Below are 16,315 nucleotides of genomic sequence, written 5' to 3' on the forward strand. Positions count from 1 at the left end.
ACCACCGTCCGCTCTGAGAGGGCTTTGTTGTGCCGGGCTTGTAACTAAACGCAGAGGCGTATCCCACATTGTTTTCTCTTATGGTCTCACCTCCGCTTGAAGCCGTTCATAAACCTGAAAACAATAACGGCTGCAAATTGAACAATAAAGGGTCTACAGTGCTGTGTGTGTGTGTGTGTGTGTGTGTTTGTGTGTGTGTGTGTGAGCGTGTGTGCGTGTGTGTGTGTGTGTGTGTGTGTGTGTGTGTGTGTGTGTTTTGACAGTGATAAAGCAATCCACACCAGCAGAACACCTTTGCTCTCTGATCTGCTCTCCCATTGGCTGTCTGTTTCCAAGGCGACCTGTAGGAGGTGGCTGATTGGAGCGAAGATGCAGTAGGAAGGTACAGTCAATGTGAGGTCGGCTTTCTAGTGACTTTTTTACCCCAGCGATGATAGAGGAGGAAAGAGAGATAGAAAGAAATGAGGTAAGAGAGGAAGATTTAGAACATATTAACTGGACTAAAGGGGCCTTTTTTGTTCAAAGGAGGATTTAAGTGTAACCAAAAATGACCTGGTTGGTATTACATGGACACACACAGCCATACACATACATGTAAATACACATTGAGCTGCAAATGTGAGCAACTACATTTGAGATTCAGAGTATATCTCAAGGTCCTGACCTCATTTAGTCTAAATAATGTTCAGCTTCCAAAGCACCTCTCTCCTCCCTCCTGTTCTCATACGGTCTCCCTCTCTTGCTATTTCCTTCTATCCATTTCTTTATTTCTCCTCTCTCCCCCATTTTTTCTCTACCTGTCTCTGACAAATACATGAGTTATAGAAATATAGTGTTTTTCTCAGCAGGGGATGCATTTACTTAAAACTGAGCCAAAGACTGGAAGTAGACAATGCTGCCAGTATCAGCATGGGGATCGACGGTGATGAGAAAATCTATTTGGATAACACAGGAGGCTTTATGTATCAGAAATGCCTCGGACGAAATTACCACTGTTCAAAGACGCTGATAAACTTGACTGCCACTGACAGCAGTTTAGCGGAATATCTTTATTTTGAAAGATTAAGATGACCTCAGGCCATAGACTGCCTCTCCTGTCCATTGCTACTCCGGCTAGAATGATTCACTATTAGTTTTTACTTAAAGTGCTCATATTATGCTCATTTTCAGGTTCATAATTGTATTTAGAGGTTGTACCTGAATAGGTTGGTTTAATAAAAAAAAAAAAACCACTATATTTTTGTTGTACTGCACATTGCTGCAGCTCTTCTTTTCACCCTGTGTGTTGAGCTCTCTGTTTTAGCTACTGAGTGAGGCATCACACTTCTATTCCATCTTTGTTGGGAGTCACACATGCGCAGTAACTAGGTAAGCACTGCAAGGTAGTCAGAAGCAAGCTAATCAGAAGCAGAGTTTGAGGGCATGCCACGCTAGCAGCTAGGCGAGCATTCTAACGTGTGCTACAAAGTGATGAGCGTTTGTCACAGAAGTAAAGGCTGGACTACAATAGAGCTGTTTGGAGTTGTTTGTGAACAGTGTTTTCTCTAGAAGATGGTGAGTCCCTTTGGGGTGGACTTTGGGCTTTTTCACTTTGTAAGCCTATAATGTGCACAAAAAGATATTTAACACAATAAAGGAAAGGGAAAAGCCAAAAAGCATAATACGAGCACTTTATTATTATTTTTTTTAAGATTTATTTTGGGCATTTCAGCCTTTAATGGAAAGGACAGCTATATATGAAAGGCTAGAGAGAGGGGAAAGACATGCAGGAAGTCGGACTCGAAACCTGGACCTTCTGCATCGAGGCATGCACCTCTATACATGTGCGCCTGCTCTACCAACTGAGCTGACCCGGCCACACATATGAGCACTTTAAAGGACACTTTTAATGTCACAAAGTCAAAATGTTTAAAAGACTTTCAAGAGTTTGGGGAGTTTTCCTGTCACAAGCAGTAAACGCTGAACCTGTTCTGTCTTCTGCAGGCTCATTGCCTCTTAAAATGACTTTTGGGTGCAGTTTTGTTAGTAACACTGAACAGAGTGCAGAGAGCCGTGCCGCCCTGCAATAGAGAACATTTGATCAGCTGTGACAGAGTGTGTTTCTCTGCACATCAATATCCTGTTCATATTCTGGACACTCACATATTCCGTTTTGGTGTTTGGTGCATGGAAACATAATATCCTGTTTACAATAAGCTTGATCTTCTCCCGATGTGAAGGAAGCCAAATAAAATAGCCGTCGGTGCACCAATATTAGCAATGGGGTTGTGACGTGTGTGCGCCTTATCTTGTTTATTGTTGGAGTTGTGGGTCTGAGTAGGTTTGGTGCCTGTGTTACGGTCCTTTACGCGTCAGTCTCACTGTGTTGTGTATGTGGAGCTGCATCTGCACATGAGGAAACCAAGCTGAATCAGGATAAGCATGTCGACATCACGGACAGAGACGTAAACAGCCCACAGCAGTTATCAGGAGTTCTGCTCTTTTTTATTAAACTTGTTCAACTGTGATCGTATAGTGGAATGGTTATTTTTAACAAAAGTATAGTGTTACATGTTTTACAATACTTTGTCTATTTCACAGTAGAATGTAAAATAAAACAAATTAAATCCTCAACTTCTAAGGCATTTCTGCTGTATAAAAATACAATATATGAATCAGTACAATGTCTTCAACACCGGAAAATAGCTCTTATAGTTTAACATTATACATTTTTCACATAATAAAAGTCAATATCAAATTCAATAACAGTTACCTGCACATGAGGAAACCAAGCTGAATCAGGATAAGCATGTCGACATCACGGACAGAGACGTAAACAGCCCTACACAACGCACAGTGAGTCAGACGGAGGAATAGCATTAGAAACCATGCAAAATAAGCTAGGCTACATTTAGCATTCAGCTCTGAGCCTAAAACTAATGACTCACTCGACGCCAAACAAACGGCATTCATCTCTAAATTACATCACAACAAGAATACAGTAAAATAAAACATTGTGTGGTGGGCTTTAAAGCATTTTGGCTAATATTGTCTCTGCGGCATTTAACATGCGACTTACCACAGCAGTTATCAGGAGTTCTGCTGTGGATTACCCATAATTCGTTACTTTTAGCGCCGCGGCGCAATGTGAAAGTGACGCCGGCAGACGGCGCTGTCCCCATTTATGCAGCAATTTAACAGAACACATATACAACCCGTTACACCTGCAGCTATATTTGCACTACTCACTGTTTGTGAAGCCTGAACACTTAAGTATCTATCATTTTGAGTTTTGTGGTGCTAAAAAGTTCTCCATAAAATAATTGATATCATAACAAGATCTTCAACAACAAATGTTGACATGAACAAGATTATTAAAAACATCCAAACAACCATCTAGATCTCTTTGCCCACAGCGCTGTACACTGACCTTGAAGGTAACTTTATTTATGTATTTTTTTTTTTAGTCTACAATATTTTTTCTCACAGTGACTCATGCATTGAAGCTTAAAGCATTCCGATTCTAATATTGTCACCACGTGAAATGAAAAAGTAACTATGGGGAAATGAAACTTCTACCAAGGGTTATGTTTGGGGGGAAAAAATCTGTGGGAATGAAATGATAATTATGTTGTTTAATATAACCACTTGGTATGGCAACCTAAACGTAAAAAACAAAAACAAGCGTTCCAAAATTGTTAAAATAGCAGGGAAGGTGACTGGCAGGCCACAAACGCAGCTTAATGATCTATTTGACAGTGCAGTACTCAGGAAGGCCAGACAGATATCTGTGGATGCCTCTCACCCACTAAACTCTGAGTTTGAGTTGCTCCCATCTGGCCGTCGATTCAGGGTCCCGAGGGCGAGCCGGAATATTTATAAGAGTTCCCCATGCCGTAGAGGCACTGAATGCAAAATGACTGCACTATAAAAGACAAGGTATTTTTAAATATGTTCTCTTGTAGGCTGTATCCTACCTCCTCTCCACCTGCTGTTGTTTCTGCCCATTGCACAGTTGTGGTTTTATGTTTAATGGTGTGTAGTATTAGTGTGCTGTATGTTTAATGTTGATAACATCCAATGTCATGGTTGTGTTTTAATGTTTTGGAGATGCCAAAGACATATTTCCACCAAGGTGGACTATAAAGTCTTATCTTATTTACTTATTATTATATATACATATTAAATATAATACCATACCATCAGTGTTAATTAATTCATTCCAATTATTTATTTTTTTTTACATTTTACAACCGAAAAATTGTTCCTCAACGGACACTTCCACTGCTTTCATCTCTTATTGTTTAACTGAAGATTCATCCGCTTTCAGTGCTTACACTTCAACTCAAATGTATCACACTCACACAGATTTCAGATCCTCTCAGTCCTTCCATTCAAATGAATCCCTGAATCCTTTCAGCACTTAACTTCACTCAACACTTTAACTTTAGTCAGTGCTTATATGTGAACTATTTTTATTATGCAACAAAAAAAGAACATTTCTAGTTTAAAAACTTTAAAGAGCTAAGGAATTATTAACAATTAATAATGGTGAGTGACCACAGTGTGTGTGTGTGTGTGTGTGTGTTAGAATAAACCAACAAGAAAAAATATTTTAGCTTCTCCCCTGTACTTCTTTGTTGTTATACATATTTCTTACCCTGGTTTGCAGCTTTTGTCAGCATTTGGATGGACCGAATTAAAGTGAGCTGTTCCCTCAGGTTTCTCAGACAGACACTGGTTCCCTTTTTCATTTTGTCTGTGGATTAGGGTTACCTAGTTACCGCGGCAATACTGAAGGGTGTTCGGTGTGACGAGTGAAAATAGAAATAGCACCACTTCAGCATGGACAGGATCACTGCCCCGATCAGCCTGACAAGCAAGAACTTGAACAAGTTCACCACTTCACCTCACAGAGCCATGTACCTCATTCAGAGCAGAAACCATTTTAATGGGCTTTTATGTGCACGGTGACACACACTATCCCAGAAGGCAGGAAGACCCATATCACATTTCTTTAAAAGACTGTGCAGCAGGGCAACTGGGTAGCTCACCTGGTAGAGCGTGCGCCCATATACAGAGGCTCAGTCCTCGACGCAGTGGCCGCAGGTTTGATCCCGACCTCCGGCCCGTCTCTCTCCCCTTTCATGTATAAGCCCTGATAAACACTGTAGTTAGTTAAGCAACAGTGAGTAAACCTAGAAGAACATACTTAAGGCAGGGAAGAGTAACGGTATGGGTGATAAACTGTCAAATATAAATGTTCTTGCCGCTCCGCAATAGTTGACGATAACATTTTTCCTTTCAGAGCCTGAACAGAATGTTCTGAACAAATGCTTGTGATGATAATGACTCCAAAGTGGGCTTCCTGCACTGCAGATGCAACATCTAGTTTCACAATATCTTCACAATTCTTTTTTTTACCATCTTGATTTAGCATGTAAGCATGCTAACATTTGCAGGTATTTTTGACCTGATGATGGCACTAAATTGAAGGTTAAACCATCACTAAAGATATTACAATACATCCTGAGGGGGACATGAATGTGTGTACCAAATTGAATGGCAATCCATTCAACAGTTGTTGAGGCGTTTCACTCAAGACCACAAGTGTGAACCTCATGGTGGCGCTAGAGCAGTCAGAGGTCGGGACCCGACGGTACCCGACGGGCTGGGCCGGGCCGGGTTCGGACAGATATTTAGAAATGATGTTTGGGTTCGGGTCGGGCTCGGTCTCATCAGAGCGATAAGGCATTGAACATTTTAAATTTAAAAAAGCTTATTATGTAAGTGCACGCCTGTGTTAACGTGCGCTTGTTGCCCCGTGTGTGCTGATGCGCTCATCTGTTGACATTTCCGAATGCCTTCCTACAGTTGCTTAGTTCGGTTACTGCTCTGTTGGACGCGGGCCGGGCTCGGACAGAAAAATGTGGCCTGATCCGCATTCTAATCTAGGGACCATGAATCTGCCCAATAGCTGTTGAGATATTTCAGTCTGGACCAAAGTGTTAGACTCACCGGTCATCGACAGTTAGATATTGCTGTCCCTAGAGCCACACAACAACGTAAAAATTGCACTTTTTGTAGATAACTGAATCCTTCGGGCACTGGAATGAGTCCTAATATACAGTACAATGGGTATTTGTACACATTTAATAGCGAATAAATCAATGTAATAATTACATTGGGATTTAAATTGGCCATTTCTGTTTTTTTTGTTTTTTTTTACCAGAGTAATGAAGTAGCATACAGTATCAAGATATCTGGACATTACTGGGTTTATTACAGTGAATGCTTTATCATTAGTGCCCCAAAATGATCAAGAATCCCATAACAGTATAGGACAACATTTGCCACATGGCAAAGAAATGTTATTAAACCAAAAAAGATAACTGAATCATCATTCGCTCCTACAATTATCAAGTCCTAAATGCTCCCTTAGCAGAGATTCTAATAACACCTGGAAGTTTTGAAAGGAGCTCAGGGAGAAATTAGAATGTCAAACAGCTGGTGTTTGATAAGGAAGGGGAAACGTACAGTCTGAGTTCTGCATAGCCTGAGACCATAAAAATTCAGGGGAAGCATCATGGGAGGAGACCTTTTAAAAAAGCAAGGACAGATGCCATGGGGAAGGCAGTTAAAGGTGACGCAGTTTGTCCTCCACTAAGGCAGAAGAGTAGTTTGCATTTTGCCAAAACGATCGCAATGGAAAGTGCTGACTCCACTGCATCATCCCCCTCAAGGTTTGTAAAAACTGAATCAGCTCACAGGTTGATGTACGACCAACATTTCAGAAGATCATGATGTCATTTAGATCCATAATGAATTTTTTCCCATTCCCTGCATCTTTACACCCACAACCTTCACACTGTTTATGAGGAATCGTAATTGTAGAGTTGTTTGTCTGCCTGTGTGATAATCTCGTTTAAGTTGGATGCATTACTCCATTAGGAAAATGTATTCATCGCCAAATAAGAGAATCCATTACAGCTGCATCATTTTACGCCAGCTAAATTGTACAATGATGAAGGTATCACATTCATTGGATTCAATTCGTTATGTGCTGAAGATGCCCATTTACACTCAAACTAATGTTTTGCTCTCTGTGAATTATTTGTGAGGAAAATATTTTGTCAGCCAGTTAAAGCTGCACTGAAAAATCACTTGCTACAATCAATATTTATGTCCAATCACTTTCAACTTAATTTGTTTGAGCTGTTTAATGCTTGTGTAAAACTACACACAATTTACAGCAACAACAAGTTAATCAAATTAAGTAAAATCAAGTATCAACCTCGCTCACCCTCGAATTTTGCATCTGCCATATACAATCCCTTGTTGCAAGCTTTTCTTTAATTGATTCAGGAAGTTCTTACCTGTCCTAATCGGAAGAAAAAAAAACTAAAAATGGGAGGTTTAACATATTCAGCAAATATGGGATTAGTGCTGTAGAGCACAGCGGTTGCCTTGGTTGACTGACATTCAATTCTTATGCATTGTTCTTTCTCTTCCCTGATCTTTGAATAACAATAACTATGAAAAGCAATCTGGTCCCAGTGCTGCTTCCATGAATACAATTTGACCCTAAACCAACACTACATACTGTATGCTACTGACTCAATTTATTCCCCCAATGATGAACAAGTAAACCTTGAAACCATTTCAGTTATTTTTGTCCTATATTACAATATTTCAATGACTGAATTAACAGAACCCGAAGTACAGTTTGTCCTTTGGTTATGGTCATTAAAAAACACAGCCATCTTATTGATCATTATGAGAGGACAGACCAAGGACTGTCTGCTGAATGTCTCTAAACTCTTGGGTGTCACCTTCTGGTGGTTTAATTGTCCTGTTTATTTTTTTACATTGTTACTTTTTGTAAGTATTATCTTGTACATCATTAAGTGTTAAACATTTCCATAGTTTTTAAGCCATGGCCACCGGATTGCTCTAGGGAGATATTCATAATCCCCAGATGATGCATCCTGATGACTTTGGTGATTCCCTGACAGTTCTTCTTACGCTAAGTAGTAGGCAGGAGTCTCGCATTGCCAGACCCATCTCCACAGCGCTGTGGAGTAAGGTCTGGCTACACCACAGATACATTCTAGGATAGGAGAAAAAAAACGCTCTGGGTTGTTTGTATTTCTTTAAACCAATCACAATTGTCTTGGACGGCGCTAAGCTTCGGTCGCAGTGACAGTGGTTCTGTAAAATGGTAAACTTGTTTTGGTGGATCATTTGCACCCCGCAAAAGAAAACACCACATACAATATTAAATGAAATGAAATGAACTGTTCAGACAATACAATAACGTGAGCTATTTAAATTAGCTGGATACATGGTTAAATGTTATTTGCTCTTACCAGTGTATCGCCGTGTGCACTTCTTCTATAGCAATCCCGCCAATCGGTTCCAAATTGTCCCAGTTAGAGAGTAAATGCCGTAAACATATTCTTTGTAAATCTTTACAATCATTCCCCGAAAGGACTCAGCAGGCCTGACTTATTGCACGATCCAAATCTTTCAAAACTGGCCATTTTCAGCATCTAGCTTACTCGCTCAAAGTTTGTTGTTGTTTCCCGAAGCGAACAGAGTTTGAGAATGGCAACACACAGAGAGGAAGGTGAGGGACATGGAAATATATTTCCGTTGATCCACACTATCTTTTAAGTGACCAAATAACAGCGTCCTGTGTCGGCAGTGCCACTTGTTTGTTCTCTGTTTGTATCGTGCATATATTTGGTGTACACAAAATAATCTGCAACTGAAACGTTGACTTGGAAAGTGTCTGCATGGTGAGCAAAGGGTCATGACTGTCTTAAAAGTTTATATTGCCTGTTGGATATTAAGGGCCATTTTGACAGAACGATTTCAACATTTTGGATTTTAGATCAGAAATATGTCAAGGACATGAAATAATTTGGAGCAAAACATACTTGACTGTGGGTGTTGATATTGTTGGAATTTGTGCACTTCCTCTCAGTTACCTATTTCAGTGTTGCTAATAGGTGTAGACAAGCATGATCATTTTATTTACTTGAACCCATAACATTTCATAGTTAAGGCTATTCAACTGTGTGCAGCGAAGGGCTGAGTGCGTGGAGCTTTTCTTCCCAACCAAAAACAACAATAGGCGATTTCACTGATTAGTTCCTCCAGTCTGGTTGAAGTAATGCTAATCGCTAAAATTACTTGCAAGCATGCACTCAGCTATGTTTTTTGTCATGAAATGTCATTTCAACATCACTCTGCTATTAGCAGGTAAAATAAAGTTGAGAGGAAAAAAAACAACTGTAATCACAGAAGTCATACGTATTCCCCTACTGTGCTGCAGTCAGGCAGTGATGGCGTCAACCTACATTTCACTGAGGACTCTGGATCTCCCTGGAGAAGCCCTTTGCACTGCTTCAGCTCAGAGCTTCATACTGGGAACCACATTGTAAAGACACACCTTTGTGTTTTGCAGTTTGGAGAACTAATCAGTTGGTTAACTCTTTAAAAATAATTAATTTAAAAAAAAATAGTAATTTGCTGTCAGGGAGCAAAACAATCTGCTTGTTACATTACAAAGCCTGAAGAAGCTGGGTGTAAAACATGTCATTTTCTTATGAGATAAATGTTTTTATCTTATTTACAAATAAATAATACCTTTACAAGATTTAGTGTGCAGTAAAACCAGAACTTCTACAATAGATGAACCTTTAACTGTAAACACGAGACAAAATCAGTGAATCCATCACATACCCAACTGACCACCCAGACAAACAAAAACATGCTCTGTTGAAGACCTTGACAGCTGAATTGCCTCAGTGGCTTTTCTGACTTTTCCACACTGTCCTGACATATGTTCACTTCAGATTTTTTACCCTGTCCATCAAAAAGCGCCATGATTTCTGAAAAACACTGGCCTCACCAGACCCAATTACCAGCATCAGTGAACCAGCCAGCTTACCAGTAAACATGCAAACAACCAGTCAGCTTAGAATCCGACCCAACCCAACCATTACCCCGCACTGAGTCAGCCAGTCGAGTGGTTGAACGTATGCTATTAAGGACCCTGACAGTGTTTCCACCAATTACAGTAAACCAGCCAGCCAGTCAGCCAGTGAACCAGTCAAACTGTTGAATGTGTGCTCATGGAGCATGACAGTTTTTCCACACACCAATTACAGCGAGACAGTGGTACAGCTATGTGGTGGCTTGGCACTCAGCCATACTATAAGTAACACTATCGATTGACAGAGAGGGCTCGAGGACAGCGGGTGAGAGAGGGCGACAGTCATGATAAGTGAGGGAGGGAGGCTCAGAATGAAAAAGATGCTGAAACTCCCAAAATCTTTCTCTCTTTCTGTTGGTGTAATGATGCATGTAGTCACATTGAAGTGTCGGTTTGTTTATTGTGTGTGTGTCTGTATTCATATGCGTGTGTGCGTTCCGAAAAAAAGTACACAGGAGACTTGTATAAAAAGTGACAGGCCTCCCTCATTCCCACTCTTTATTTCTCTCTCTGCTGATCCTGCTAATTATTGCAGTTTGACAGTGCGGTAGAGGAAGAATTACAGAGGGCGAGGGGAAGCGACAGGCAGAGGGAAAAAAGAAAGAAGGAAATCGTTTTTTCTGTAACAATGAAGTAAGACAGAGCGAGCAAGAAAGACCCATACAAAAAAACCTGAGATAGAGAGGGAGAGCCTCTAAAGCAGCTTATCCAGCCCATTCTATGTTAATGAGGGTATGAAGTTATTAACTTAATGGAGACTGGATGCTTTATTTTACCACAAAGTTGCACAATCACCCAAAATGCCCTAACCCATTGCAACAGACAAAGAAGTTGGCATGGTTGTAATACACTTTAATAATAAACATTAAACTAAATGTATCAGTGAGTGTAACTGTAGAGAACATCATTTGCATTATTTCAAAGCACTGCATCTCTGTCACACACACACACACACACACACACACACACACACACACACACACACACACACACACACACACACACACACACACACAAACACACACACACACACACACACACACACACACACACACACACACACACAAACACACACACACACACACACACACAAGAAAATATCCATATTATTCTCTATGGATAAAATCCCTCATGATATCGAACCCGATTATCACCCGATTTTGCAGTTTCCATCAGCTCTGCGGAGTGTTTTAGCGGCTTCTAAACTCCAATCCACCAAACACCAAATGAGTCAATGGCAGAATAAGCTGTTTGGCATTGGCAGAGAAGATTTGGCAAATTTTTCATGGGCGCAACCCACATACTCAGCGCTGCTGCTCATCCCACAAATGCATGTTCCTTACAAATGGGGCACCATTTGAAAGGGAACTAAACAGGCTTTCCAACTGTATAAGATTTATTGCCAAAAAGCATTGTTACCACAGAGAAATAATCTACCAAACACAAATGTCCTTACTTTTTGTGCTAAGTTTAGCTCCTTGTTTTGGTTTTATGGACCCCAGCTTTTGTCTCACTGCTTTCACCAGCGCTGTTTCCAGCGGCAACAAGCCGGTGTTTTCTTAAACCTACAGTACGTGGCTGTACACTACTGTAGTAACAAATGCTCAAAACGACACTCCTTTTGAATCCAGTCATGTTTCTCTAAATGCTAATTTGCTAATGCTCTTTACCTGTGCTCACCAACCATCACTGGACAAAGCCAAGCAAGCTGTTTCCTCCTGCTGTTTCCTGCTCCAATAGGGGCTAGCCAAGCTAGGGGCTAGTTGACTCCACTCAACATAAGGCACAGACATGAGGTTACTGTCTCATGTCAGAAAGTAAGCAAATAAAGAGTATGTAACAGCGTGTATTCTTCATGCGGGTACTCGAGTTGGAAATTGCAGTGCATACTAGAAAGTACTTGTTTAGCTCAAGTACTTACAGCCAGGAGTATCTGCAGTGAGGAGTGAGCCACCTCTATGAACTGGAAATCCATCAGACAGCCGGATATAGATATATATCGGTGGTCCTCGGGTGCCCAGGAGGGAGGAGGGGTGATGGGTGTCACCCTGCACCCCGGGCCGTTCTCCATCCACCAGGAGCGATGCATGGACAGGTTGAACGTCAGGACAAGGTCAGAGTCCTGGCAAGAAAGAGTCAGAAAGACACAGACACAAAGAGTTGAATTACATCCTCAGACATGAGGTAGACCTGGAACAAGACAGCAGCAGGCTGAATGTCAGGCCAGGTTATAACCAAGTTAATTAAAACCAAACAGTTTGTCAAATCGAGCTCTGAGAGATAGAGAGAGAGAGAGAGAGAGAGAGAGAGAGAGAGAGAGAGACAGCTAAAAATAGATGGTTTTGTTTTGGTGTTTCTTCATAGATAGATAGATAGATAGATAGATAGATAGATTTTTATTGATCCCAAAAAATGGGAAATAATGGTGTTGCAGCAGCAAGATATCAGACACACAGCACACATACAGAATATACATTAAATAATAGGAAACAATATACATGAAATAATAATAGAATACTACACGAGCAATATTTAAAATATATACAATTTGGAAATAAAATGTACAACTGTTTCAATAGATATAGATATATATCATGCACCAAAAGCTCTTGTATGATGATTTGATGATGAGGAGGAGAGAGACAGAGGAGATGCTTTGTGTTGTGGTGTCATGGGAGGGTTAGTAACTACTGTTAGGCAACAGAGTTATGTTTTGTTCTCTTGGTTTATTTCTTCTTAAGCAGAACAATCCATAAACTATGGACACTATTAAAAAAATTAGAGGCATATTAATGTGAATCAAACATTACTGAGGGGGTTCATAGCCACAATAGCAACGTGGCTCCACTCTTTGGTCCAACGGATATATCGCAAGAAATACTGAATGGATTGCCATGAAACTTTGTAAATACGTTCAAGGTCCCCAGAGAATAAATCCTACTGACTTTGGTGATTTCCTGACTTTTGCTCTACTTTTGCTCATGGGGCTGACATTTTTATTTTTTGTGTAAAACCATAGTGGATTGCCATGAAATCGGTACAGATATTTATGGTGCCTAGCAGGATAAATTCTAACAACTTTGGTGATCACCCAACTTCTCATGTAGCGCCAGCAGCAGGTCAAAGGTTTCAACTATCCTGTGAAATATGTCAAAATTTAAAAGATGGACTGGCACAAAACAAAATGTTACATACAATTATGGTCCCCAGAAAATGATTTCCAATGAATTTAATCTCCTGATTTTTCCTCTAGCACCACCATGATTGATTTAATTTATGACCAAAGACATCCCAAACGAATGATAATACCATAGTACTCCGCCGTAATTTGTGTTTAGTGCTCATTAGCAAATGTTAGCATGCTAACTGGCCAAACTAAGATTGAGACATGGTAAACATAAGCAGCTAAATAAAAGCATGTTAACAATTTCATTATCAGCCTGTTAGCATGCTTCCATTAGTATTTAGCTCATGCCCTGTTGTGTCTGAGTAAAGCCTCGCAGAGCCACTAGCGTAGCAGTATACTCTAAAAGATTGTCTTCTCTTTGTTTGTTTAGCTTGTCCACCACAGCGTGAGCAGTCCCATCACTGGCAGAGATAACTTAAAACAACAGCCACAAGCTGCAAAGAACAGCACAACTGACAACGAGTAAATAAACAAGCATTTTCGGTCCCTGGTTGTTTCGGTTCTACTTCACAGCAGCAGAGAAAGACCACATAGCAGTGGCCCCTGCAGTTGGAATGCAGGGTAATGTTATCTGCTTTGGCTCCTCTACAAATCCTTTTAATTCTAAAAGCCTGAAAGACGCACAATAAATCAGTTATGATAGTCGTCGTGGTTTAAATAATGCAAATATTAACGACTCCACTTTGCAAGGAGAGAGATCATTCCACAGATGGCCATGCAAACTGCACTGACACACACAAACTACTACTGTAATACACGCACTAACAAATGCTTTACACACACACACACACACACACACACACACACACACACACACACACACACACACACACACACACACACATTTTTTCTCTTGCACTACTTTGCCTTTATGCCTTTAGTCCAACGAAAAGCCTTAATGCTCTTTAAAAGCACGCTGAAAGCGAAAATGACTTTCATTTCATTTGCTAATTTTCTCTATGGTGATCTTTTTACCAAGATATAAAAAAAAAGATTATAAAACATTGATTTTCCTGTAGTCTATTGAAATCCAGTTACTCACTACTAAAGCATCACAGAATATTGAATAATCTCCCCGATGAGCCAAAAACCCACTCAAAGTACATTTTCACTTGGGACTATCATGTTTAACAACTGCAATATAGTGGAGTGAAGGGGTGATCGGTCCCATAAAGGTAGGAAAGAATGGAAGGGCCATAAAGGAAAGTTCACACTTTTTCACCAGTAGGATTACATGTGACTTATTCTAGTAAAGACCACAAATGGCAAATCTTTAAAGTGAGCCAAATGGATTCACTTCTTACATCAATATTATCTGTTTCTACACTGTAGACTCCACTTTGTCTTTATCTTAACCTGTCCCACTTATCCCCCCCACCACATCTATACTTGACTCTGTCACCTCCCTCCATATTGTTCTTTTTCTTACTTAATTTGTTCCTGTTCTCTCTATTACAGTACAGTTAGTCATGCCGTGGTCTCTCTTTCCTCTCTCTTCCCCCTCCCGCTTTTTCTTCCTTGGCCCCTCTCTATTTCAGCGTAATGAGTAAAATGCCTCATTAGTGCAGAGCTCTGATTAATGCCACCTCCCCTTGTTGTGCTCCTCTTTTTAATGAGTAAAATCTCTCCCTCTCTGCCATCACTCTCCCTCCTTTTGTCCCATACTGTCACTGCCTTGCTCCAAATCTTATATTTCTTCACCTCTTTTCTTTCTTGCTCCTCTCTCTCTCTCTCTCTCTCTCTCTCTCTCTCTCTCTCTGTTAAATGGGGTTTGGAGGGGAGCAACAATTATTTCGGTACAGTCTCTATCAGTGCTTTTCTAATGAGTCTCTCAAACAAACACACACAAACAAAAAAGTAATTATCAGTGAAAAGCTAAATTTGGCAAAATGTCACCACGGCCAAGCTGGATGCTTTGATACTTATTCTGCAGAATTCTCTCATGTTGTGAAGTCAATGAAAAGGGGCATAACGTGAAGGACGCGGCCGTTATTTAGTTGTAGTTAAGTTAGTTGCGCTAGCCACTTGCTGAATATGGGAACAAAATAATCTACAACTTCAATCAACTCGAGAAAAGACAAAGCAGCATTAATTAATTCATAAGTTTAGCTTTGTTGGAACACAGAGAGCCGTTTTAAAAGAGCTTATATTATAATAAATATAACAATAAAATACGTGTACAAAAAAAATCTCACTAATAAAAAACACGTTTAGGTGGTGAGAGCCATAGTAACAAGAAACGGTGAGATTGTGTATCTACTTCAAATCCCACTATTTAGATTTAATATGCCTACTTTAAAGAAATCATTTGGCATTTTAGAAAATGTGCTTTCTTTCTGACGTGAGAGAAGATTAACACCACTCTAATGTTTATCTGTTAAATATGAAGCTGTAGCCAGGAAACACTCAGTTTAACTTAGCATAAAGACTGTAAGCAGGGGGAAACAGCTACCCTGACTTTCTCCAAATGTAACAAAATTTGCCTACAGCACCTCTAAAGCACAACACTTTATATCTCGTTTGTTAAATCTGTACATAAACCAAACGATTCTCCTGGATATAGCTTCATATTTACGTTATCTCCTTTCTATTCATCCAGTGAGCCACGACAACAAACCTCTACCACCACAGATGGAGAAAAAAAACGTAATATTAAAAAACACATTCAAAATGAAGCCCATTTTCCCAGAGTAAATAGTACCAGTGTTTGAAAATAGTGCTTTTTTTTTTTTAATAAGTTTTTCAAATATTAACAGGTTTAGTGTTCACAACCTGCACAAAGGATTTGGAGGCTAAACCCAAATAACCCCACACTCTCCAGTGGAATACAAAACAATTCAATTGCAGCTGTGTGCTGGCATTGATGTATTGATTTTATATGGTGGAATTGATTTAGCATCGCAGAATTTAACCCACCGTAATGATGAAACCATAGCTCCAAAATATTAATCTGTCTGGTGATGAATGGGCTTGTTTGGCGTGCAACTTCAAACAAAACATATTGACTAGACTTGTATATCTGTGTGTGTGTGTGTGTGTGTGTGTGTGTGAGTTCCTTAGCTCCTTACTAAGAGTAATTTCTGACTGTTTGTAATATTTCCTCCCCACTTTCCAGGTGTCTGACTTCACTCTCTCTCTCTCTCTCT

The 16,315-nt window shown here is 40.1% G+C and overlaps 1 protein-coding gene and 1 long non-coding RNA gene across 2 annotated transcripts in view; both read right to left on the reverse strand.

Annotated features, from left to right (window-relative positions):
• The window catches only part of nkain2 (sodium/potassium transporting ATPase interacting 2), an 86,248-nt gene that overhangs the window by 16,147 nt on the left and 53,786 nt on the right, over positions 1 to 16,315 (reverse strand). The window contains exon 4 of the mRNA XM_031322113.2: positions 11,904 to 12,104. Within this exon, the coding sequence (XP_031177973.1) occupies positions 11,904 to 12,104 (201 nt within the window). The remainder of the gene's footprint in view (positions 1 to 11,903; positions 12,105 to 16,315) is intronic.
• Positions 1,676 to 3,077, reverse strand: LOC116066197. The gene is made up of 3 exons (XR_004108912.1): positions 3,059 to 3,077; positions 2,753 to 2,821; positions 1,676 to 2,385 (listed from the first exon to the last, which is right to left on the reverse strand). It is a non-coding gene; the product is annotated as an uncharacterized LOC116066197 (long non-coding RNA).

This window comes from Sander lucioperca, chromosome 19 (assembly GCF_008315115.2).
Source record: "Sander lucioperca isolate FBNREF2018 chromosome 19, SLUC_FBN_1.2, whole genome shotgun sequence".
NCBI classification, from domain to species: domain Eukaryota; kingdom Metazoa; phylum Chordata; class Actinopteri; order Perciformes; family Percidae; genus Sander; species Sander lucioperca.